General features: G+C 31.9%; 1 protein-coding gene across 1 annotated transcript in view; it reads right to left on the bottom strand.

Moving 5' to 3' along the window:
- LOC149422960 (sodium- and chloride-dependent glycine transporter 1-like) overlaps window positions 1-27,915 on the bottom strand; it is a 144,214-nt gene that overhangs the window by 32,409 nt on the left and 83,890 nt on the right. Inside the window, exons 4-5 of the mRNA XM_089632792.1 lie at window positions 13,576-13,798; window positions 4,076-4,190 (exon numbers count right to left, since the gene is read on the bottom strand). Of these exons, the coding sequence (XP_089488918.1) occupies window positions 4,076-4,190; window positions 13,576-13,798 (338 nt within the window). The remainder of the gene's footprint in view (window positions 1-4,075; window positions 4,191-13,575; window positions 13,799-27,915) is intronic.

The raw sequence follows: 27,915 nt of genomic DNA, 5'->3' as shown, positions 1-27,915 counted from the left end.
TGCATCTCTTTTGTATGATGAAAACATCTTTAGCGTTTACCATATTTATTGTAAGCAAAGAAAGTGTTTCTTGGCGCCTGCTCGTATAAAGGCCTACAAAGAAAAACTGCCAAATATCCCTTTACCTCCTGAGCCAGTAATAACACGTTGGGGTACATGGATCGAAGCTGCGATGTTTTACCATGAACATTTTGAAGCCATCAAGGGTGTTATCAATGACTTCGATAGTGCAGAGGCTTTGGCAGTTTTCCAGTGCAAAGAATCGTTTGACGACGCCAGTATTAAAAAAAACCTAGCTATGATTACCACTCATTTTGCCTACATACCTGCAAGTATAAAAACGCTTGAAACTCATGGATTGGCGTTGAATGCATCTATTCAGGTTATGAAGGAAATTCGCCTTATGAATTCCTCGTTGTCAAAGCTATTCTCGAGTAAACTCAAAGAAAAAATTGAAAACATACTGAATAATAACCCAGGGTTTGAACCTTTGTGCCAAATTGATAACTTCATCAACGGGCAGGTGAAATTTTGCCCGGAACAATAAGTTCAAAAATCGCACCCAAATTTAAATTCTGTCCAGCCACATCAGTAGACGTAAAACGTTCCTTTTCCGCTTACAAAAATATATTAAGCGATCGTAGACACAATTTGTCTACAGAACATTTAGAACAGTACTTAGTCATATACGTTTTTAAAGGTAAATTCTAAATTTTATTGTTAAATACATTTTATAATTGATATTTTCGAAAATGTAATTGTTATCCTTGAGAACTAATAGCTTACTAAAATAAAAAAAATATGTAAAACTACGACTTCATGTATTATTTCATGTTGCATATTTTGACCCTTTTTATGGATTTTCGTGCATATTTTAGCTATTTTTATTGCATATTTGCATCCATATTTTGGGCTATTTTTGTTGCATATAATCCGGTCTCTACTTATAACTAACCCAAAGCACAAGAAGTAGAGTATTTATTAAAATAAACAAATCGAAACAGAGGTATTTAATTCAAGCAAACGGAATTAGTGATTTTTCTTATGTATCTCTTACTTTTACTTAGTACTGATCGATCCATGATGTTTCTAAGTATGCAGGACCAAAGAGATGCTACTGTTGTTTGCTTCTATTTTTGATACATGTTCTTTCCAGTTTATATTTGCATCTAGATGTATTATATAAAAAATATTATAAGCATTAAATTACTCGCCTTAAATATCCAAACAAATTGAAAATATCTCCCGAGTAAATCAATTCAATTCAATTATTCGGGAAATATTTTCAATTTGTATAGATATTTCAGGCGAGTAAGTAATGCTTATAATAATTTGTTATCCTTTGTGCTATGCATAAAAACCTTGTCTTAAAACATTAGTTTATCATTAAAAAATAATCTAGATGTATTCTCTGCAGTAAGCAAATGTGCTTCTACGGAACTGACAACAACGCTGATTGAAAAATTTCTATGTTATTATTATGTAAGTTTACATTGATGTTTATTTTATAGGTATATCTTATACTAGACAATTTCAGAAATCATTTTGGTCTGCTTAAACGCAAAAGTCAAGAATTCACTGTGATAATGTAATTATATTTCTAACCACTGGTACAAATTAATCATTGCAATGAACACAAGATTTCATACTTTATTCTCGCAAGTCTTCACAAAATTCACTCATTGCTCGTTGGAAACAACAAAACTTGATAATACTAAGACATAAAAATGAAAGGCGTCATAACTTTTACGACCGCTCCCACGCGATCACAACACTAGGGACTTAATTAGTTCCGGCGAAAGACCATTTGAATTTTTTTATATGTATATTAGACAAGTTTTTTGTATGCATAGCACAAAGGATAACAAATTATTATAAGTAAAAATTATTCCTACAAAATACCAATGCGAAATCTCCCGAGAAAGAATAAATGCCGATTTTGTCAGTTTGTTATTCATTTAAATATTAGTCGAAGTTTACTATCGGCACCTAAGCAAAAAAAGTCTAAAATAGGTTGCGCTTTCAGTTTTTATATTGTTTGTTTTGCAAATGTAGTAAAATGTAGCAGAATATACGTAATGGAACACAAATTAACCAGAATTAATTTTTTTGTAAATTTTGAAATCATTTTTGCACCTTTAACTTCAAATTTATGTTCGTTTATGCTGTGCACTTATATAAACGTTTCCATTGGTTAAAAAATTGTTTGAACTCATCCAACTTGATGCTTTTTAGTGCTTCTGTCGATTTTTGTTTCACTTCTACCGCCATCGGTAAGTCTCTACCACTCGAGGAGTTTTTCATTCCGGGAGAAAATTACAAAATCGACAAACTCGTTGAAAAAAGCTTAAAATATACTGAAGCCGAACTCTGTCCCTCATAACAACTTTTACAGGTTTGCTGTTGAAAAAAAAAAAGAATTCATAGAAATGCCATCAAGCGTAAATTAATTTAACTCAAATAATTTGTGTGTTTTTACAAATAATTCATTGAAAATAATATACGTAATATTATGTATTTGGGGCACGTTCCGGAGTGTAAGTAACTCCTATCGTTCCGGTGAAAAACAATAATGTTGCTTGAAATGGTACTTCTCCATCTTCCCCTTCCCATCTCCTTCCACTCCCCACTTCTTTCAGTCTCACAACATGCACCAATCGGAGATTATATAGTCCAAGAATATTATATAAGTATTTAGATAGTTTTCGTTTGTTATTTTTTTCTTTGGGCTATGGAACGTTTTCCGCCCTCTGTTTCCTCTTTCAGGAGTGAATATGATTCAAGACCCATGTTCACTCTTTCCTCTCTTCAAGGTGACTCCTATACTCAGCATCCCAAAGATAACATATTATGCACTGAAGGAAATGATTTTCCTATTTATATCTGTATTAAAAAATGTGCATTTATTTTTTAAAACCTTGCTCCAGGCAGTTGAAAGCAGCAACATAAAAATAGAACATAAAACTAGCGAGTGAACTTTATTATTAAAAAAGAAAAATCCTCCAGAAGAGGAATCCGGTTACTTTTAGTACCTCTCTCGGATATATGATTTGGATCATATATTATCGCTCACAATTTATTGTTCGGATGGTATTTTTATAACTCCGAGTTTTGTTTACGACTGCCGTGAAAAAATTGCAATATATTGGTGTTTTATCTCAGTCAAAATGCATCGTTAAATAACGCGAAAGGTATTTTCTGCTTTAGGTTTTAAATTAGAGATCGTATGTAATGCGAAAACTTTACGGTAATCGCAGAACTTAATCAATAATACAACATTACACTAATTGTAGAACTTAATAATAATTCAACTCATTTTTAATATCCAACATAAAAGCTATAGTTTTCAAACATATTCGGTGTTCGGAAATTTATAGTACAAGCTGGAAATTGGTGAATATGCATCATGCATTTGGAGTAGATTTTGTTTTTGTTGTTATTTTGTAAAATTGGGTTTTAAATTATCATTTTTCGGAATAACTTATTGAGTAAAACCTCAAATTATAATATTTAAATATTGAAGACAATATTAGTGATTTTTAAACGCAAATCTGAAACAGAAAAATCAGAAAAGTATTCTTTTTTCTGATTTTTCTGTTTCAGATTTGCGTTTAAAAATCACTAATATTGTCTTCAATATTTAAATTTTAAATTATCCGCTTTTACTAGGAGCTTCCGGACACCTTGTATATATTATAAGAGATTTTAAAATAACATCTTGTATTAGGTAAATAATTAATACCTACTAACTGCCAACATGATTACTGAAAAGTATTTTTATACAGAAGCACATTTCAAACATAGAAGAGAAATTATTGCCTTGAAAATATATCATGTACGTAAATTATCGCTGTTCTGGCTATGAAAAGATTTTTTTTATTATTATATGTACATCAATTACTATTTTCAAAATGCACACTCGTACGCACAAGGTAAATTATATTGCATAATTATTTATTTATTTCATGGCGGAATTACGAGTAAATCAGGGCTGTTTGTAATACCAATTTAATTTAATTACCTTATTCAATTGTTTATAATGGTGTATTAATAAAGAAAATTATGATTTATTTACCTTAATAACACAGAAGAAGGCGATGACCCACGATAGAGCCAAGCAGCCCACGAGGTGCCACTGGATGCTGCCAAAGTTCTCCCAAGTGGCTCCGTTTATCCCCAGAACTTGTTCGCTAGACAAATATTAACTTTAAATTAGATAAGATCTTCCTTTCAACCGACAACAAGCATCCATAACTGTCTGGGGTATGGACTTGCTCATGCTTCAATGTTTTCAAATAAGAAATATGCATTTTAACAACAAAAAAATCAACGGTATTGTTAAGAAAATCTCTTCCCAACATTCCTTGGGATTTAAAAGAAATTATATACTACTTGTACTAGTATGGCATTGAAATCGTTTTGCAACAATGAAAATGTTGTAAAAATTATCTGTCATTATATTTTGTGAAGTTCCATTTGTAATGTGTTTCGAATATGCTTTAAAAGTTTAAAAAAAACTTAATTTTTCAAATTATAAAAAAAAAGTCAATTTCATAAAATGTTTCAAAAAAGTCAATTTCGAAAACGGTCAATTTCAATAAAAATGTCAATTTTTAAAAAAAATCAATTTCAAAAAACATCAATTTTAAAAAAAAAAAGGGTTCTTAAATATGAAACACGACGCTTCAAAGCATTTTTACAGACACTTAATTCTGTTTATATACGGGGTGTTAGAGATATACCTTACTTATTTTAACCAGTGATTCCGTACATAATTTGGAGTAGATAAAATTTTAGTGACATTTTTTAACACAAACCAAAAAAAATCTGTCACATCTCGTCTCTGGCCAGATGAGTAACCGCCCAATCCCTAACCCCGGCTTTTACTGTTTTTTTTATGTTTTTACTTGAAAAAAAAACATTGGAGGGCAAAGTGTTATCTACATTTTTTACTCAAAATAACTTCATGAATCACAGATTAAAGCAAGTACGTTTCTTAACACCCTGAAAACATTTTATTTATTAATTTATATATATATATATAATAAAAATATTTTTATATAATGGGAATGTGTACCCGCTAAGCAAGTAATTTGTTACACTTATTAGTAGAATAATCAAAATGCTGGGTGAAAGTTTAGACAAAGATCTGTTCTATCTACTAGCAGTATAATTCTAGACAATCAAAGTTAAAAACAATAAAAAAAGCATAATATTGATGATCTCAGACCAACACACCGCCTCAAATCTTAAATGTAATCTTATCAGACTGATTATTTTATTTTATTATTCAAAAATGTTATCTGCATCGAATCTCATTTTATTATAACTCAAACACACATTTAATACACGCTTAATTCACATGCGTAATATTTCTTACAGATGTGTTTTTTTTGCTATTGTATTGCAATAATAATATTTCATTACTTAAAATAATAATATTTCTTAGTTATTAGTCCGGAATATAAAGCTGAGCAGTGACCTTTTGGTCAATGTTCTAAAGCCAAACATGATGTAGAAATGCGTAATATATATATATATAAAAATTTAAAAAAAAAAAAAAAAAATTTCAATATATATATATATATATATTGACAAATAAATATCTTTAGTATTATTAAATAGATACAAAATAACATAGATACCTTATCATTTATAAAAGCAGAATAAAATTCGATATATCTAAGGACAGATAAAAACTAAAAACATAGGTTCACATTTACGAGTATTTAACCAGAAGAGTAATGGAGCAAGAAGACAAATTAACTCGTTAAAATTGGTATGGTATATAAATGAAGAAATTTAAATGGGTATAAAAAGAAGTATAAAATTGGTAGGAAAGTAGGAATTCCTACAGTAGAAATTATAAAAGTAAGATAGGTATTACAATGATATAATAACAACACTTGAAAAGAATCTTCACAAAACTTGAAAATCAACTTTAAAATTTGATGAATACTTCAATTTTTGTGAAACAACCCATCATAACTCGTAAACATAATTTTTTTAATATTACCTATTACTCTTTTTCTTGGCCACTTTCTTAGTTATTAAAATGAAAAATCTTCCTAGATTTTCAATCAAAACTCTTGTTCTTGAAATGATTGCAAAACGTTAGCGTCGACCCGTGTAAAATCACGGAATATTTAGATTTTAATTTTGATACAGTTAAAATAATTTTATAGTATGGAGTGACGGCCTCCGTGGTATTTAAACTAATATGTAGTATATTTGCGGCACTTTTCAGAGTGGTAGAAACTGTCAGTATCGCCCTGGTGTAAGACCACCATTCATAATTTAAAAGTTGCTTGAAATGGCTTTGGCCGTGTTTGGTGATCAGATCGGAACAGCCAGGTACTTCCCCACTTTCTTCTTCCCCATCTTCTTCCCCTCCCCAAAACCTTCAGCCTCACACCATACCCCAATTGGGGATGCCATAGTCTCACTGGCTCCAGACTGTTCGAAGCAGTTGGGACTCTTGTGCGGTTTCACACATACAAAAGGTAGCTACCAACTTTATCGCTTGTTTGAACTATTATTATAAACATTTCCAATTTCGAAAATGACACCTAAATTCAAAGCAAATTTGAGTTCATTAAACCAGATTAAACGAAGAAATAACAACCCACATCACAGAAAACCGAAATTATGTTTGGTTGTCATTCTGTTCTATACTAAATAAAAAATAAGTTTGGTAATGTCATTAGTTCACACTATTTGATATTGTCATTAGTTTACACTATTTGGTATTGTCATTAGTTCACACTATTTGATATTGTCATTAGTTTACACTATTTGGTATTGTCATTGGTTCACACTGTTTGGTATTGTCATTAGTAGCTCCTGAAAATAACCCGTATATATAATAATACTTGCCTGACTACTATTCGGTATACACGCAAAATGAGAATAGAAATAAGTTTTCAGAATTCAATGCGCGAGTGAATTCCTGAGGCAAATAAATTTTCTCAGCAATAAAACGGTAACTTGCATAATTATCCGAATGCATAATGTATTTGCATGCAGCCTGCAGCCCGGCTACCTCAGCCTCTCCGACGGGCGAAACGAGAGAATCCAGAGAACTCGCTCTGAGAAGCCGGTAAATAATCCACGCAGTCTGCTGTACCAATAAATACTCCCTGCAGATTTCTTTCGTTAATTTAGCAAAGGCGAATAAGGGCGCGTCGCGCATAAACTGTATGCAATCGAACCTGCAAACCTCATGGTTAGGGCAGTTTGGTTCTCCACCGTGACGGTACTAACCTGCGCGCTGTCGGCCACGAACGAAAAACGAGCGAAACTTTTCTAATTTGCATTTTTATATCTGAAGCCGCGAGTTTCAGTTTTCACGTTGTACTCGTGCTCTGCAGAATTCCCTTAGAAGCCAGCTACCTGCGCATAATGTAATATGATGCTTGCGATACAATTCCGTTATCTAGTACACAGTACCATGCTATTACGAAACAATTCCATTATCTTGTACACAACACTATGCTCTTACATAGATAACAGAAAATAATTGCATTATCTAATACACAGTTCTATGCTCTGACATAGATAACAGAAAATTCCATTATCTAATACACAGTACTATGCTCTTACATAGAAAACATAAAAGACTTGGGAATAAAGATGAAGCTATTAATATAATTTATTCTCAATATATTGCATTGTGGTTCGATCTGCGGTCTACATTTTTTGCAACATATCAGTGAAGAATAATTTTTTACAATATTTACTTTATGTTCGCGAAAATCAAGCAACACAAATATTAAAAAATCAATATTCACCTATTTTATTCGTGAGTACATATTGTTTTTTAATAATGAAATCAGTTGAGAATTTTTAAACGCTTTTTAATTTTTTATTTTTAGATTAATCCATCGAAGGGTCAAAAAAACTGTCATCTAAAAAATACAAGTGGAGAACTTAAAACAAAATAATGTCGATAGCAGATAATTAAATCTGTTGGGTATTTTTAGGTTATCCAAATTCGACTTAAATACCCACATCACAAACTACGACACAAATGGATATCAATTTATAATTTAAAACAACAAACAAAGCACTAATCAAGCTTCCTTTATTACGTAGATCGGGTTAGTAAAATCGTAAGTTTATTAACATATTATTTTAATTACCTGTGTGATTTTTAATTTATTATAATACGCTTTCAATCATTTATTTATTTATTTAGAATTTACGGCACAAGTGCCATTTACATACAAAGTTTCAATTTTATTTTTTACATATACATAGTGCAGTATTAAATTTTGATGAGAAAAATTAAAGAATTAAATTTAGTTAAAACATAACAAATAAAATAACAGTAAAGAAAGAAACAATTACAATAGCCTGTTATGTAGTGACCTCATTAAAATAAGTGGCGTTAAAACATGTTATTAGTGCAGCTTTATTCTTTACAAGGGGAATATTAAAAGTATCTGCGATTTTAGCACAAAAGTTCCCAAGTGTGTGCAATCTATTTATAACTGAGTTATATCCTGAGACTGTGGTATAATTGTCACAATAATACATATGGTGGTGCGCAAATCCTTCGTTCGCAATTGTGCGGGGGTGCAGTTGCGGTGGTGCGATAAAGACTAAGACAAACAAAAACGAATTGAATTTGCCTTAGTGTTTGCAAGAGGAAATGATTAGGAAAGGCCAAAGACTTACCCTGGTCTCGTCCTCCATAAGCCGCTGGTTTTTTTTCACTTATCAGCTTGCAATTCCCTTTTAACATTCGCTCACTTAACACAAAACAAAAACAGTGACATTCACTGCGGCGGGTAAAAAACGTTTCACTGGACGATTGTGATGCTCCAAAAAATAGTCACAGCCGAGTTCAACAACATATGCGGGTATTCAAGATGACACGAATGTTCGCGGTAAGATGCAACGATAACAATACTCCTTGTCTTTGGCCCGGATCAAGGAAAGGGGACAAGGGGCAAAGGGGGGGTGAAGGGTACACATTTTAAGGCTATTCATTTTTAAACCTCACGTGCAACTAACATACTAGAGGACCTTGATCTAATGGTAGGTACATGAAATTGAATCAACATTAATATATCAGGGCTATCCAACTGATAATTTATAATTTTGTATAAAAATATAAGATCAAAAATGTTTCTTCTATCACTTAATTTAAGCAATTTCAATGAATGTAATAAGAAATCATAATCTATTATTTCTAAAAAAATTCCAAGCCTAAAATTAATACACCACAAAAATTTGCATTGGACTCTTTCAATGGTATTAATGTGATTATTAAAGACAGGTGACCAAATTGTAGAGTTGTATTCTAGAATACTTCCAACGAGAGATGTGAACAGAATTTTTAATGTGTTGATATTTTTAAAATCCTTGGAAATTCTTACTATAAAACCTTACATTTTCATAGCCCTGTTAGCGATAGAAGTAATATGAGATACAAAGCAGAGTTTCTGATCAAACATTATGCCTAGGTCAAGTATTTCGATTACAGAGATTAAGTCAATATTACACAATGAATAAATATACATTATTGTGTGTTTGATTTTGTGGAACCTCATAACTTGGCATTTGTTAATATTTAGTTGCAGTTTATTACTAGAACACCATTTGAAAAAGTTCTCTTGCAAGATTATACAGTCGTACACATCATTAATGACCCTAAACAACTTCATATCGTCAGCAAAAAGTAAAACTTCGACATTGTAGAAAATGCTGGTAACGTCATTAATGAATAGGATAGCTAATAAAGGATAAATAAGAAAGGAAATGTAATCTTTATGATCTTTTTACGTTTTAAAGAAAGAAAATTAATTATGCCGTGTAAAACTAGAAAGCATTAATCCTTCGATACCTCCATGAGAATGTGTCCATTCATTCATTCTGTAACCGGCCCGGTTTAAATGCATAATAGAGGCAGAACGGTCACTAGTTAGTTGGGAGCATCACCGGATAGTACAAGGCACTATGCACTATACACTAGGGTAGTTAGAAGGTACTACACTGGGAGGAGGCGTGTTCCTTGCACTTCGTACTAAATCAGGGGTACTAAAACAATGAGGTCGGTACTCATCAGAGAAAAACCGAGGGAATTGTGTTTTGGCCGTTTGTCTAAAGCGAGCTCAATATTCTTTACTTTTGATGAAATTTAGTAAAAATTTTATGCCTAATATAACTTTCAAATTAAATTTAAAATAGCATGGAGATTTAAAAAACGACTCTAAAATGTGGCTAAGTAAAAGTTGTATTTTATATTAACTAAATTAATATTAAATAGTACTATTTTTTATTTATTTACGATTCAATTTTTATGCGTGTTAAAAACGGTAGTAGTAGGAAAAAAAAAACTTTTATTCATAATGAGTATTTTAAATACATTTTTTGTAAGATATGGTAAATTTGAACCTCGTCACAGGTAGGAAAACTCTCAGTATCGCCCATGTTGTAGACCACTGTAACTGTTAAAAATCTCTCAGTTTAGCTCAGGTTGTAGACCATTGTTAAAAATCGATGCGATACCAACCTAAATGCACTTTTATCACAATATTCCATCTACCCTCCCCCACTTTCAAAATATCTCCCAAATCGGGGTTGAAATTGTTCCACACACAAACACACGAAAAAAATTTACCTGAATTACATAAATTAATATCTGGGTAAACAATATAACCCAACCGATAATCCAGGGAAAGATTGATCACGTAGATTGTGTTCGAAATTTACCTGACTGGTATTATTGAAGTACCGCGAGAGATACGAGTTAATTAAAGTTACCCGAGACAATAAATGCCAATTGTCAATAGTATCGTCAATATTTTTTCCAGGCGCAACGAACGATCTAGACAAGTGTCGAGAAAAACTTGAACAGTAATTAAAATGTCCGAAAATCATATTATTAGGCACAATTGATTTCATCCACTTTATTTTGCCCTTTTTACGGCTTAATTATTTATTTCCTAGTCGGGATGTGTGTTGTACATTATTTGGACGATCTGTACAAAATATTGATCGTTTTGGGACCACTTAAGTATGCCCTTGTTAACTTCAGTTATAGATTAATTAGGTGAGATACTTCGGAGTGTTAGATACTCTCAGAATCGCATTGGTTAAACCATTAATAAGAATCAAAAAGTTGGTGCTTGAAATGGCTATGTTTGGTGGCCAGATTAGGATAAAAAGATACTTCCTAACCTCCATCATCCCTATGTCCTTCCCTACGCCAATCCTTTCAGCACATAATCTACCCCATTTTGGGATGCCATATTATACTGGCTACGGACAATTTTGAGCAGTTAATTTGAACGGTGTTGAAAACACTAAAGCGAATTTTTGGCGTTGCACACCCCATCATGGGTAGGTACAGCAGGTAGGTGGGAAGGTAGGTAGGAGGGTGGCTCGGTACCCAGGCTAGGTACAATCTACGGAGAAAAGTGCAGCGAGGCTTACAGCGGAAGGCGCTGCAACTGAATTAGCACAGAGCGGTTGGCTGCATTAATTCACCTAGGAAACAAAAGTCACGGCTCGACTTACTGTAGCTTACGAAATTGCATTCAGGATACTTTATCCTTGCGTTTAGTATCGAGAACACGCTTCGGCCAAATTAGCTGCAATAATAATTAATGCTACTGCGATCCTTGTGCCTTGTGCATCAGTTGCTCTTTTTGTAAGCTCGGAAGGTGTTCGTAAATAATTCTCTTCGCTTTATTTCGCGGTACACGAAAAGTGCATCAGGTCTCATTATTTTGTTTCTCAATCTTAATTACATGTTCACTTAACTTAACTATGTGTGTAACTAAGTTCCGTAGGTAAAAGCCACATTGTTTGCACTTTGGGAGCGTCGGGGTATAAAGGCTAGAGTAGACACGAACAAAGATGGATAAAAGACTCAGAGCAAAACTCATCTTCATAAAAAGTAATATTCTCAGTGGAGTTTAGAACCGTACCTAAATTCAAAATTTACTTCTCATAAATATGTATCTTATATTTGTAATTGAATTTATTTACGGACAAGTGTAGTCGCAATATTTTATGCGAACCAGTTCGTGATTTGGTCGTGGACTGGAATCAATATTTGGCTAGCTGTGATTAACAGTAGGAATTGGAAAGGATTCTGAATTTCCCTTGGTCTTTTCAATTGATACTATAGATTTGAGGGACATCACGTAATCATCACCGCACAAGCTGCATAATAGACTCGAGTTAAACGCAATAAGGGAATACTTAACGTACACACTGTACAGGTTTTCTTAACAGACTGTTCATGTATAGTTAAATTATTACGAATTTCACTGATGAAGGTACCACTTTCAGACAGGGACAGGTAATAGGGTAATAGTTTGGGTGGAGGAATTTAGGAACATACGTTAGAGAGATTATATATATATATATATATATATATATATATATATATATATATATATATATATATATATATATATATCTATGTATCTATATATATTTTTTTTTCTACTATTATGAAAGAATGTGAAGAGTACCTGACTATGCCGATTTAGTCATATTACCTATATACATGTCGAACATAAAACTCCAAAATCGTAAGAATACGAAATCACTTTAGAAGAAGAAATTCAATATAACAAATAAAATAAAGCAGACATTCTTTTCACGTGAGATATCCGGTATCATCAGTAATACATCGGTAATTTAAAAGCAATATATTGCCTTCCACATTAACATATTGAATGTTAAGGGCACTTATAGGATGAAAAGAGGTACTCACGATAATATCGATAAATAAAACCAGTACAAAGTGTATCCGATCGAACGAGAGAGTATTTTAATGCATACATATCTACTTTACGCTGAACAAAGGGCGTCAGAAGAAAATGTAATTAATCATTTTTCATATAGTAGAGTTAGGGATAGATTTTCCATATAGTATTTTCACTATACTCAATGCTTAACGTTACCAAAAACTTAATAATTTATAAATCATTTTAGATCCACACTTATGTTGTCTTTAAAGGTGTGGTGTTTTTAGTGTTGGTGTAGCCGTCTTATACAGGATACCTAGAACTATTAAGCGCTGTGAAATAAGAAAGTGAAAACATAGCAACCAAAAGCATAGTAACCAAAAATAATCAATAATTAACACGGTAATACATTTGGACGCAAAGATCTAAAAATTTACCCTATTTCTCAATCATAAAAAAAATGCAAGACGCGTGTTTTGATACACATTTTTTTTATCATTTAGTTAAAATAATTATCATTTAATTTGTGAAAAATGATTATTTTTAATGATAAACTAAGACAAGGTTTCTATGCATAGCACAAAGGATAACAAATTATTATAAGCAATAATTATTCGCCTGAAATACCGATACTAATTAAAAAAAAACCTACCGGATAAAAATAAATGCTGCCACGGGGATCGAACCCGCAGCCTTCTGACTGTCGTTCAGCTGCTCTAAACCACTAAACTACGTCAGCCAAACACGACAAATAATTCAATATTTACTACTATATCATGAAACAATTATTGCTTCCAATTTAAGAATGTACTAAGTAATTATTGTGGAATGAAATAAAACTGAATTTAGTTATAAAAATACTTACTTGTAGTATTCTTCGGATGCCAACGTCCTAGTTATTTTGGAGTTCCAAGCGACCAATTCGCCAGTTGTTAAATTAGAACAAGTTTTGGCGTCATTTGGATTTAAATTAAGGGATGTGCAGATTTCGACTATAGTAACACACGTTCTGTTGAAATACGTTTGGTCTAAGGAAGACCCTGTGTTGTTTTCCCTGCATGCCGTCTCGTACTGTCCACTGTAGCAAGCTGAAACAAAAATATATTACGATTTTATTGTTTTATTTGCTCCCAAACGTTTGGAGCCAGTGAGACTATGGCATCTCCAACTGGGGTATGTTGTGAGGCTGAAGGTGAAGAGTAAGAATTACTGCAACGGCATTTATGCCAGCCTTCCAAAATATCAAATTGACAAACTTCAATCAGTGTTTAATGCAGCAGCACGGCTCATAACCGGGGTTTCAAAATATTCGCACATTTCAGAACACCTTCGTAACCTTCACTGGCTCAAGTGCCTTGAAAGAATCCAGTACAAACTGTGCTGGATGGTGTTTAAATCCATCAATGAAATGACCCCACCCTACATCTCTGAACTATGCTTCCCGGAAAACACTGGTCTAAGGCAGTCAACGCTTAGATCAGCAACATCAGCAGCTGTAGTCAGACTGATAGAACCTAAGCGCAAGCCAAATACTAAGTTTGGTGATCGCGCTTTCGGAGTATCTGGGCCAAAGGCTTGGAATAAACTCCCTCCGGAACTAAGATCCATAACAAGTCCAACAGAATTCAGGTCTAAACTAAAAACCTACCTTTTTAAGCTGTCGTACCCTTAAATTAAATATACTAATCCTAAGAGAAAGTCCAGTTATATTCAATATTTCAATTAAGTCCTAAATCCTGTATCTAAATTTCGCCAATAAACAATTAGATAATGTTAATTAAGTGTAAATCTCAAGTGACCCACCAGGTAAGTATTGTACTGTATATTTTCTCCATAAATAGTTAAGTAATAACATAGATCACTGTAGAAATGTATTATAAGTTTGTACAGCGCCCTTGAGGTGTTTTTGCCCAAAAACGGCGCTATACAAGTCATCCAAGTATTATTATTATTATTAAGAATATGCAGAAGAGGTACCTTGTTATTCAGGTCTAAAGCAATAAGCAAACACTTCAAGCAACTTCAAGTAACGTTTTGATTCTGAACGGTAGTTTTTCATATAAAACTATCTTACACTTTGGAACTAGCCGCAAATATACTATATATTATTTTGAATGAATAAATTTTTGTAATAACACAAATTAATCTAAATAAAATATATTTGCGCACGCCGAGATTTGAACCCGCAACCTTTGAATTCTTAGAAATAGATATTAACCATTCAACCATGGAGGCCTGTGACGTTTCATTTTTGGTACACTTTATTTATTTATTTTATTTATTTATTATTATTACACGCCCTAATGGGCTTTTACACACAACAAAGTTTAATAGTAGAGTATCACAGTTATTTTAGATTCTACAAAATTAAAACAATAAAGGAAACATAATACAACGAAAAAAGAAAAAATATTAAATGTTACAACAAAAGCATATAATAAAATAAGATACATTAGTAAAAATGATAAGAAGTCTCACATAAATAGATATTCAAAATAAAAATAAAAATATATATATTGCGGAAATTATAGATGTCTATTTGTGTCTCGATCTATAAAAGAATTGAAATAAACAATATTTATATTGATTATTTTTAAGATGAAATATATCTCCCAGATCAGAGTATTTTATTTGGAATTGGGGAATTTTGATAAAACAGTGTCCTGGTGTTGTAAAAATAAAAGGGTAGTAAATTTCGGCAAGATCTTTTGGGTATGTGGATGCTGATTAATTGGAGTAACTCAGGACAGTCAATTTCGTAATGAAGTATTTTATGTAGTACTATTAAATCTGTGTTTATTCTTCTTTCAGAAAGTTTTAATAGGGACAATTTATCTAGTAAGTAGTTATAATCAATGTTTTCTACAGGAATATGCAATTTATAGTTTATATACTTCAAGAACTTATGTTGAATCTTTTCAATATTATCGGAATGAATATTGTAAAAGGGAGACCATAATGTAGAGTTATACTCTAGTTGGCATCTAACAAGGGTTTTGTACAACATGATAAATGTGCCTAAATTATTGAAGTCTTTTGAAATTCTCAAAACAAATCCAAGAGTCTTAAGAGCCTTATTGATAATGTTATTAATATGATACACAAAAGTTAGTTTGCTATCGTTCAATATACCTAGGTCAATAATTTCACTGACGCAATTCAAGTTTTTATCATTTAATGTAAATTGAAAAAATATTGGATTATTTATTCTGTAAAAATTAATGAACTGACATTTCTTTATGTTCAATGCAAGTTTGTTGATAGAGCACCATTCAAAAAGATTTCTCAAATTAGTTTGTAATATAATGCAATCATTTATGTTATTAATCTCTTTATAAAGTTTCAAATCATCAGCAAAAAGTAATACTTTTATGTTAGTAAATATATCAACAATGTCATTTATGAATATAATAAACAAAATGGGCCCTAAATGAGAGCCTTGTGGCACTCCACTTGTGGCTATAAATGTGTATGAATTTGTGCCATTTATTTTCACACTAAGACTTCTATTGGACAAATAACTAATAAACCAATTTAATAAACTACCATAAACTCCAAGTGTGGCTAATTTATTAATTAATATTTTGTGACACACCTTATCAAAGGCCTTGCTAAAATCAGTGTATATTTGAAGTTATCTTAGAGAGTACAATTTTTTCAAAAAGTTTGGGTATCGCTGATTGGATACATATCGGTCTATAATTTGTTATGTCCGTTTTGTCCCCTTTTTTAAAAATAGGTGTAAGAAAACTGTGTTTCCATGTATCAGGAAACAACCTGTTTCTAGAGACTGATTAAAAATTAGGAAAAGAGGAACAGTTAGGCCGTTTAAACATTCCTTAATTAACACCGGTGGAATATTATCAGGTCCAGCATTTTTTCTAACATCTAACAAATTTACATGCTTTTTGACATCATTAATTTCTATGCGTATTTCAGATATATCCAGACTAAGATTTGATGAGAATTGGGGAATTTCGTTGCTAGGTATATCCTCTTCATATACAGACTTATAATAATCGGCGAATAAGTTGACAATGTTTTTATCATTACAACCAATTTTCCCATTGAAGTTCATACAAGGAGGAATACCCAAGTTATTATTTTTTTGAGAATTAGTGTAATTCCAAAAATGTTTTATGTTTACACGAATATCATTTTCAATTTTATCAATATAATTTTTATAGCACAATTTTGAGATTTTACAACACTCCTTTCTTAACAATTGAAATTTATTGTAATCATTTGACATTCTGGATCGCTTGTAATTTATATGAGCAATTTTCTTTTTATATGTTAATGTGATCGATTCGGGGCTAAACCAGTTTGGAAAATGAGAAATTTTATTATGTCGAATGGGCACAAAATTTGCAATGGCATCATTAAGAATAGAATAAAATGTATTGACATTGTTGTTAATATCTGTGTTTTCCAGAAAAGACCAGTATGTTGAATTTAAGAAATCAGAAATTTTAGGAAAATTTATTTATAAAAATTATAAGGCGACTTGACATTTTTAAGATAAGTGTTGTTAATAAATGGAATAGTTATATCAAGAGGAGGATGGTCTGATGATGTCTATTTGTGTCTCGATCTATAAAAGAATTGAAATAAACAATATTTATATTGATTATTTTTAAGATGAAATATATCTCCCAGATCAGAGTATTTATTTCCGAGACTTTGAAGTCTTGGAATTGGGGAAATTTGATAAGACAGTGTCCTGGTGTTGTAAAAATAAAAGGGTAGTAAATTTCGGCAAGATTTTTTGGGTATGTGGATGCTGATTAATTGGAGTAACTCAGGAAAACTTCTTTTATTCTAAACATGCAAATACTATGGAGTTATATTATAATATATTATAAGTAATCAATATGAAGATCTGTTATCAAATTTTAAAGTACTACAAGACCCACAAAAAGATACACAATCCTTACGTGAAATAAATACTAAGAATGACTTAAGAATTTCAAGCCTGGAAACCAGACTAGCCACTATGGAACAAAATAATCTCTGCGACTGTGTGGAAATGGCGGGTGTTGAATTGCGGCCGGGAGAACAACCAGCTGAAGCCGTTCTTCGGGTAGCCAATTCCCTTGGTATGCCATTGTTGCAGCAGGATCTACGCCTTGTGACCAGGACCCAGGACCGCAGAACTAACGCCCCCGATAAACTACAAGTAAATTTCTACAACCAGAAAACGAGAGATATGGCCTTATCTTTCAAAAATACAGCCAAAATACTTAACCCAAAATCACCTATTTATCTTAGTGAGGTGCTTACGCCTTATTATAAGGAATTGCTGTGGAAAGCAAAACAAAAGGCTAAAGAAACAAAATTCGAATTTGTGTGGTTTAAAGCCAATAAATTACTTGTTCGTAAGGGTCCAGGGGAAAAAAATCATTCAAATCAAACATGAAAGTGACATTAAAAAAATGGTATTGTAGATTTTTATTTCTAGAAAAAACCCTTATTGTAATGGATATTATTAAAAATGGACTGTATTACCAATTATAGGACGTCAAATCCTAAATTCTGTAAAAATGTACTACAAACACACTCATCCTCTCTTCAAATCTTACAGCAAAATATTAGATCAATTTCCAAGGATTTTGACGAATTCTTGCTACAACTTGATAATATTGGAACCTCTTTTCATATAATTATTCTTACTGAATGCTGGATACCAAAAAATTATGCTCCTAAAATTTTGAAAGGGTATGATCACTACAGCACTTCAATACATACTAAACAAAATGATGGAGTTGTTGTCTATACCAGAACTGACCTGATTGGTTTATCTGTCAAGGAAATCCAAGTCAGCGGTGCAAACTGTTTGCAAATAACTCTCAATAATGACACATGTATCTTAGCAATATACCGTTCTCCATCCTCTTATAATATTTCACCATTCCTAAAATCAATTAATAACTGTTTAACTGAATTGTGTAATATTAACAATTGTATTATTTCTGGTGACCTCAACATAAATATTCTGCCCACAAACGAACAGTCTCAGTGCCAAGAATACTTAAATACGCTCACATACCATGGATTCCAAAGCACCATAAACACTCCCACACGTGCTACATTAGACTCCATTTCATGCATTGACCACATCATGGTCAAATCCAACTGCCCAGTTATATCTACTGTATATGAATCTACACTTACCGACCACTACACCACTTTTCTTTCCATACAAACATGCAACAGAAAAGACAAACATAAAAACACAACAAATAAGAAAAAAATCATTCAAATCAATTATGATTGTGTTCGTCAATCTCTGATGAGTAAATCGTGGTCAGAATTACTTAACACCACAAATCCAGAAGACGCCTGGAGGTACTTTATCAATTACTTACAGACTACCATTAACGAACATACAAACATAATTATAAAACATATACCAAATAATATTTTACCAATTAAGCCATGGATTAACCACACTATTATTAAATCTATCCGTAAACGTAACAAACTCCACAAAAACGTTATTAACAATCCTTATGATATACAACTTCGAAACTTTTATAAAAGATATAGAAACATTTGTACCCAAATAATAAGAAAGGCTAAAGAGATATATTACAAACAGAAAATAGAAAACTGTAATAATGATCCTAAAAAACTTTGGAAAACACTTAAAGAAGCCACTCACTCTCAACCTAATCCTACGAATGACTTAAAACAACTAAAAGTAAATGATAAAATATTTAGTTTTTCTAGTAATCCCGATATTATTGTTAATCATGCAAATAAATACTTCTAAAAATAGGTGAACAACTCGCAAAAAATATCGATGTAAACCATACCAACTCCAGTTCACTAAGCTGTAATACAAATTTGCCCAACAACTTGCATTTTAGTCTAAAACAAATTTCAAATGAAGATACTAGATTGATCATAAACTCATTAAAAAACACGTCTTCAACTGGCTTAGACGATATATCAAATATTGCCTTAAAAAAACTTGTATCAGAAATAACCACTCCCTTAACATATCTTATTAACCTAAGCATCCTAAAAGGCCGATTCCCTGACAAACTAAAACACGGAATCATAATCCCAATACATAAAGGAGGCTCTAGAGCGGACATAACTAACTATCGTCCAATTACATTACTAAATTCACTATCTAAAGTCTTTGAAAAAACTATTAATAATCAACTAATCGAATACATTGAACAAAATAACATACTATCACTCAACCAGTTTGGATTCAGGAAAAATAAAGGCACCTCCGAAGCCCTGGCAACAGTTACCGATTTTCTAAATGAAAACTTAGACAAGGGATCAAAATGCATATCAATATTCTTAGACCTGTGCAAAGCATTCGATACTATCTCTCACTCTAAACTTTTACAAAAACTATCTAATATTGGTATAAATGGTGATGAACTTACTATTATTAGCGATTACCTGTCAAACCGAAAGCAAAGTGTGAAAATCAACAACTGCAATAGCAATCAATTACCAATTAGCTACGGCGTGCCTCAAAAAAGTGTTTTAGGTCCTACCCTGTTCTTAATATACATAAATGAATTATGTAATCTTCAAATAGATGCCAAAATTGTAAGTTTCGCTGATGATACGATTCTCCTCTTCAAATCAAGCAATTGGAATGATGTATACATAAAAGCTAACAGGGGCATAACTGTGGTTAAAAGATGGTTAAACAATAATACACTAACAATGAATGTGACCAAAACTAAATACATTGAATTTAGTATTAATCCTTCCTTAAGAAACCCAGAAAATCAAATTAAAATATGTGCTTGCAACCTGACAAATACGATAATATGTGATTGCCCTTATTTAGAACAGGTAACTAAAATTAAATACTTAGGTATTATTTTTGACAGCAATTTAAAGTGGAAACAACATATAACCACTGCAGCAAACAAACTTAGAAAATTCATTTACTTTTTTAGACAAACTCGCAACTTTCTCAACCTAAGCCAGCTCAAAACAATCTACTATGCACTTTGTCAATCTTTAATAGAATATGGTATCATAGCATGGGGAGGAGCAAACGCTGCCGCCATTGATCCAATATCTAAAGCTCAGAAACTCATAATAAAGATTATCCTCAAACTACCAATCACAAGCAGTTCGGATGAAATCTTTAGGAAAATCTGTGTTATGGACATTAGGCAACTTTATGCCAAAAACATACTAACATACCTCTTCAAACACAAAACTACTTTTGACAATATCCAAACTGCTCGTGATACTAGAACCAAAGGACATGATTTCTTACAAATCCCTTTCGCTAAAACAACTTTTGGCCAGAGAAATTTTACATATTTTGCAACAAGGCTATATAATGCTCTCTCACTAGCCATTAGACTGAACGAATTTTTTTTGAAATATAAAACAGTCATCAAGTCTTGGATCATCAGCCAAGACAGATCCATGATCAAAAATTTTATAAAAATCCCTACATAAGTATGTACTCCAACTAGATGCTGATTAACAAATTTATCATTTATTATTATTATTTATTATTTTGTATCTTTTTCACAATGTCATTTAATGTAATGAAATATTTTATGTATCAAAAAATATGTAAACATTAATTCATGTATCAAATACGTCTGTCTCGACACAGGTTTATCCTAGTGAGACAGACTTCGAAAAAATAAACCTGTAAAAAAACTTTATATTGATAATAAAAAAATAATAAAAATAAATAAAAATAAAAAAAAATAATCTAGACATGTTCTTTGTACTTCAATTTACCGGACAGCGGTGTTCACATAGTATTAACTTACTAAATTACAGCTATGACACGATGTGCTGAAATTAATCAAGGCATGCAACGAAATGTCTATATTATTGAAGAGATAAAATATACACGGTGTCCGGAAACTCGTAGTACAAGCGGGAAACTGGAGAATCTACACCACATGGGGAACCCAAAAAAACATAAAGTTTTTTGATTTGAGCATTTTCAAAAAAAAAAAAAAAAACAAAAAAATATTTTTCGGCTATTTTAGGGTTAAAGTTTTTTCTGGTGTTTAGGGTTGAATAACAGATGTTTTAACCCTGCAGAGCAGAAATATTTTATGATTACACCGGGTTAAATGAAGGGTGATTTCAAAATAATGCTTCATTTGTTTTACTTTCAAATAGTTTTAATTAGTTGGGTACTTTGATTTTCAGTAATAATTTATTAGAATTTGATTAAAAAAAAAAAAAAATCAACTTCAAACTCGATTTACTCGATAACGAAAGCTCAAATAAAAAAAAAATATATACTACAAAATCGACTCCAAATGTGATGTAGATTCACCAGTTTCCCGCTTGTACTACGAGTTTCCGGACACCCTGTATAACTGTACCGATCACGTAGCAAAATATATTAAACTAATTTTATCGAATTAAGTGTACAGTAATAATTTCAAGAAAATTATTTAATTCATTTTCCGATGAAAAAACTTACCTTTAAGAATGTCAACAAATTAGTGTTCTCATTTTTTCCCACTATGAGCTAAGGACCTTTGAAATATTAATTTATCAGCGTTTAAAAACATAAAACGCTAAAGCTTGCACAGATATTTCATTTTTTTCTGTGAATTCGTTAAAGCAATTCATTGGTCAATTTTTTATATTTTATTCATGATATAAACGTTAGCCACCGATCAAACAAAAACATAATATTTTGTATTATTATGAATACGTATTATGAGCAAATTACTGCATTTTTGGGTTATGACTATCATTGCAAAACCTTTTTTTATGAATTAAAGTATTCAAAGCGAATTATGAAGAATCATCCACTACTTTGGCCGTGCTATTACGTTCAGAAACCCTTTAAGCCCGGAGATAGCCTGTATGAACCACAGCAGTTGACCCGATCTGGGGTCGTTCTTTTGGAAAATATTCTAGGGGCCGATTGGCTAAGAATAACAAAACGAGAATACGAAAAAAACCCTCAGAAAAAAAAAATGTAAAGTATGTACAGATCAGTTATCTGAGATCAAATGGGGCCTTAAGTGGATTTAAGGACGTTAATTTCGAAATTTGCAGATACCAACATTATAAAATGAATACCGCACATGAGTTACAACGGTATGGAGCCGATAGGACTATGACATCCCTAAGTAGGGTATGTTAATTTTTAAAGCCCTTTAAACCTTCTTCATGCATTATAATTGTAATTGTCTTGTAACACTTGTAATTGTCTTCCATCTGTACTTTTTTTATATTATATGTATATTGTCATTAATACCTGGATGACTTTTATAGCGCCGTTTTTGTGCAAAAACACCTCAAGGGCGCATTGATCATCATTTACAAATGCTCTCCTTTCACTTTCCATCTTTGTTTCTTATTCGTGTAAGAAATATTATATTGCTTATGGACTATTTGTCCGTAAATAAATAAATAAATTTTATTATGGCTGAAGGGAGTGGGGAGAGGAAGGAGATTGGATACCACTTACTGGAATAAAATATTGCTTATTAATTAATCTCTTCAAAGTATTCGTAATCCAGTTAGAAACGGGAATGCGGGCCTTTAACAAATGAATTGATACGTTTCCTAATAAACTTCGTCGCACATTTTTATCGGCTGCTATCTTTATGAACGATCGGAAGATTCATCTATAGTTAATGGTTGATAGTCCGATAGATAAAATATATCTTATAATAGAACTGTAACATATCATTATGTCGTCTACGAAATATAACCAGGCGGCATTTTGCTGCAGAAAAAATACTACCATTATGATTTTTTTTATACCTATGTATTTAACTTTTTTCTGTGATTTTCCGAACATCAAACATTTTACTTTTTTTGTTTGCCAGCGAGTGTTAATTTTTAATACAAAAATTTTAAATAGATCATACATATAAAAATTGGTTTTGGATGAAAAATTCTATTGCTTTATTTATTTCATGATACTATTTTCCTGAAAACCATATTTTTTTATGAAAACAGAAATTCGAAAGTGAAAATTTTTTTTCTTGTCATCTAAGCACACACATAAAAAAATAAACATTATTATTAAATATAAAGAGTCATTAGTTTCAAGGTTAAGATTTTTTAAATTTTACTACGGCTCACTGAGATTTCGCCTGCGGCGCTTCGGCCCAAGGCGCCCCTGTCAGTGTCCTTGAGGCCCGTACATGTTCTTTGTATGTTGGGTGGGCTGTTTGACGAGGGTGCTGTCAGATCCCATGTTGCGAGGACTATACCTGCGACGCGATAAACTCAAGATACTACGTCTCACGTCTTTTCGCATTCTGAGAATTGTCATCGGATTGCTTCCAATGGCCAATTTGATGCATATAAAGCTATCAGCGCGCTATCCGTGCTGTCGACATGTTCAAGTGATATGTAAATGGCATTATTACAATATTATGGTGGGCTCATTTTGATGAAATATTAAATTACGCACCCTCGCAGCGGGACGTCAGGTTAGAAGGGGAAAATTTCACATTTAAGCACGTGACACCAGTACGTTACCACGGCTTAGGATTTGAATGTATTGGATACAATTTGACAAAAAGTATAGAAATTTAATAAAGTTGAATTTTGAATTTTGTAGCAACTAGCAACACTGATTTTGGAACAAATGGCGTTCAAATGTGAGGTTATGTTTGTCAATCGACAAGATAAACGGCGAATCTCAATTATATTGTTCTAAACGTAATGTTGAAGCGTAAATTACGCTCTTCTCCCATTTACCTTTAATGATGGTTAAATTTAATAACGAGCTTCTTTTACGTGCATTTTCAAAATTACAAACAAAAAACATTTTTTGCTTATAAAATGTAAAAAAATCACAAATTCGATTCTCACCTTAAAAAAATAGTTCGATTATCACCTTCTTCCGCAATGTACTACTTATCTGTAAACAGCGTGTATATATATATAGAAGTGAAAGATTTTTTTAAGAGTTATTTCTTTATGCAATTTAACTATATTGGTGTTGCCGTAAAAAACATCGAAAAAATTTTTTTTTAATAAACATCGTCTACGTTTTTCCAGTATTTAATAAACAAAATGTTGATGACGGACTGATATATAAAAAGATTTTTGACAGATATTTTTTTATCTCAAAAATTAAAATCTTAGGCCAAACCGTATATTAAAGCAAGTCAATATCATTTCTTTTTAAAAGTACATACTAAAAAGATATAAGTGTATTTAACTATAAATGTTTTCATTTAATCACCATTCATTTGAGGTAATTTTTCACACAAATCAGCCAAATATTAATAAATTCCATAAACCCCGATTTCCCGGTAAAATAAACGAAGAAAAGGCAAAGGCTTTAATGTTACTCGTATTTGATTTTGCAAAATACAAAAAAATAATTTGTTTTTTTTTTGTATTTTGAACTTTTCAAAATATTTATCATTGTAATATTCTTCGATTTCTTAATTGAAAATTTGGTGCATTGAAAACAGACTGTACAAAAATATCTCAAAATGTCGAATAGACAGATTATTTTTAATAAAAAATCCAGTGATCTTTTACAATATTGATAACAATACTCCTGAGACATTAGCACAAATTAACTGTCATATTTTGTCATTATGAGTATGAGTATAATTCCTAAATGACTAGTTACAAAAGTGTCAACAGATTGAAAAATATTCGCGACGCCAAGACACGGTGGCATTAAAGTCAAGCTAACACTTTATTTTTAACATATTATGCCAGCCTTCCAAAATATCAAATTGACAAGCTTTAATCAGTGTTTAATGCAGCAGCAAGGCTCATAACCGGGGTTTCAAAATATTCGCACATTTCAGAACACCTTCGTAACCTTCACTGGCTCAAGTGCCCTGAAAGAATCCAGAACAAACTGTGCTGGATGGTGTTTAAATCCATCAATGAAATGGCCCCACCCTACATCTCTGAACTATGCGTCCCGGAAAACACTGGTCTGAGGCAGTCAACTCTTAGATCAGCAACATCATCAGCTGTAGGCAGACTGATAGAACCTATCCGCAAGCCAAATACTAAGTTTGGTGATCGCGCTTTCGGAGTATCTGGGCCGAAGGCTTGGAATAAACTCCCTCCAGAACTAAGATCCATAACAAGTCCAACAGAATTCAGGTCTAAACTAAAAACTTACCTTTTTAAGCTGTCGTATCCTTAAATTAAATATACTACTCCTAAGAGAAAGTCCAGTTATATTCAATTTTCCAATTATGTCCTAAATCCTGTATCTATATTTCGCTAATAAACAATTATATAATGTTAATTAAGTGTTAATCTCAAGTGACCTACCAGGTAAGTATTGTACTGTATAATATATTATCTCCATTAATAGTTAAGTAATAACATATCTCACTGTAGAGATGTACTATAAGTTTGTACAGCGCCCTTGAGGTGATTTTGCACAAAAACGGCGCTATACAAGTCATACAATTATTATTATATTACATACGTTTGTTTAAAAATATAAAATATTGGTTTATGTAGTGCAGTATTTAAAAATATCATATGCATTAATAATAAATACACTAATTATTTCGTCAATATTAATTTCACATTGAATGTTTTTACTTTGTCATTTTATTGTCTGAGTGGGCGGAGCCTCTTAAGATAATCATTGGTAAAGAAACTGTTTGGAAACAAGCGAATCGAACGTTACTGAACAAATCACTTGACTGATCGGAGCCAGAGATTTATCGTTCGAAAAGTTGGGACAAACGGCCGTTATTGAAGGAAATAATTATGGATGTCAGTGGACATTTTAAATTTATCACTTAACAAATACAAAAGATTGTTACTGAGGTGTTATGTACCTTTCTAATACTTGTACAACCTTTGAACCTATTATGCTTCATTCACTATCTATTATTTGTCCGTCGCACCAATGCATATCAAAATCAACATTTTGATTGTCGCCATATCTCTTGTCTATTGTAAATTTCCATGTTTACTATTAATTGACTTTATTTACCACACTAGTTAAATACAAGATTACTATAAGATGCATTACGCTCTGTTTCAAGGCAGATTCATTCTAGATTTCAGTTTGGAAACATTTCACTTAGAGACATTTAACTCTGTTAAAACTCTACTATATAATATGTAACCATAAACAATTGTAAGACTTACAAATAAAATTATAAAACCGTGTTAAGTGTTTTCATCAATAGAATCCATAACAAAAAATTGGTGTCAGAAGTGCGATATGGTCTAAGTTAATACTACATGGAAACATTATTTCGATAATACTGTAGTATTCTTGACTGTAACAAAAGAACTCTGGATTCTACGAGTAACTTTTAATTATTTGTGACTAGTGACGTTGTTGCAAAAAAAAAAATTTGCAAAAAGCCGAACAGCACCAAGAAGAAAGAAACAAGAAGATTCCCAAACATCCCTGGATCTTACAACAAACACAACAATTCTACACTTCACCTTCACCTTCACATCGCGGACCTGCCTTGCTGAGTATTTTTGATAAAGTACGTTGTTGCCCTTTGCTGTGCAAATAGCCGAAAATCAAGAAGATTCTACACCTTGACGTCGCACGTCGCGGACCTGCCTTGCTGAAGATGGAATGGTTTTTCATATTTTTGTAAGTTTGATTATTGTTTCATGAATTCTAAAGAATCTCATACGTAGCATTTAAAATCTCTTTTCTTATTATTAATTTACAATTATCGCTTTGTTAAAAATGACTGAACAAGAAGTATCTCTTCAATTTTTAACACAATTCATTAGTACATTTGATGGTAATACAAATAATCTTCACACATTCATTAAAAATTGTGATTATACTTATAAACTAGCATCTAAAGCTCAAAAAGATATTATTTTTAAATATATTCAAACCAAAGTTACTGGAAAAGCTGATTTAATAACATCATGTAGAAATTTGCGTACATGGGAGGAATACAAAAGTTTTCTTGAAGAAAATTTTGCTGATTCGAAAAGTTTTCCACAACTATTATTAGAGTTGCAGACATGTAAACAAAATAGAAATGAGAGTGTTCTCAACTTTACACAAAGAATTGAAAGGTGCTATTCAAATTTAATGAGAGCTACTAAAGCAGAAACTGTTGACATCACTGAATTAATAGGAAAAAATTCTATGATTAAACAAATGGCTCTTCAAGCATTTTTAATGGGCGCATTACCGCAGTACAGCATTATTTTGAGGGCTAGAAACCCAAAAACCTTTGAAGAAGCTTCAATATTTGCAATTAACGAAGAAAAAATGCTC

This window comes from Hesperophylax consimilis, chromosome 6 (assembly GCF_061612785.1).
Source record: "Hesperophylax consimilis isolate HC1 chromosome 6, BYU_Hcon_1.0, whole genome shotgun sequence".
NCBI lineage: Eukaryota > Metazoa > Arthropoda > Insecta > Trichoptera > Limnephilidae > Hesperophylax > Hesperophylax consimilis.
The sequence above is the reverse complement of the archived record's forward strand: the minus strand, read 5'-3'. Positions and strand labels throughout refer to the sequence as shown.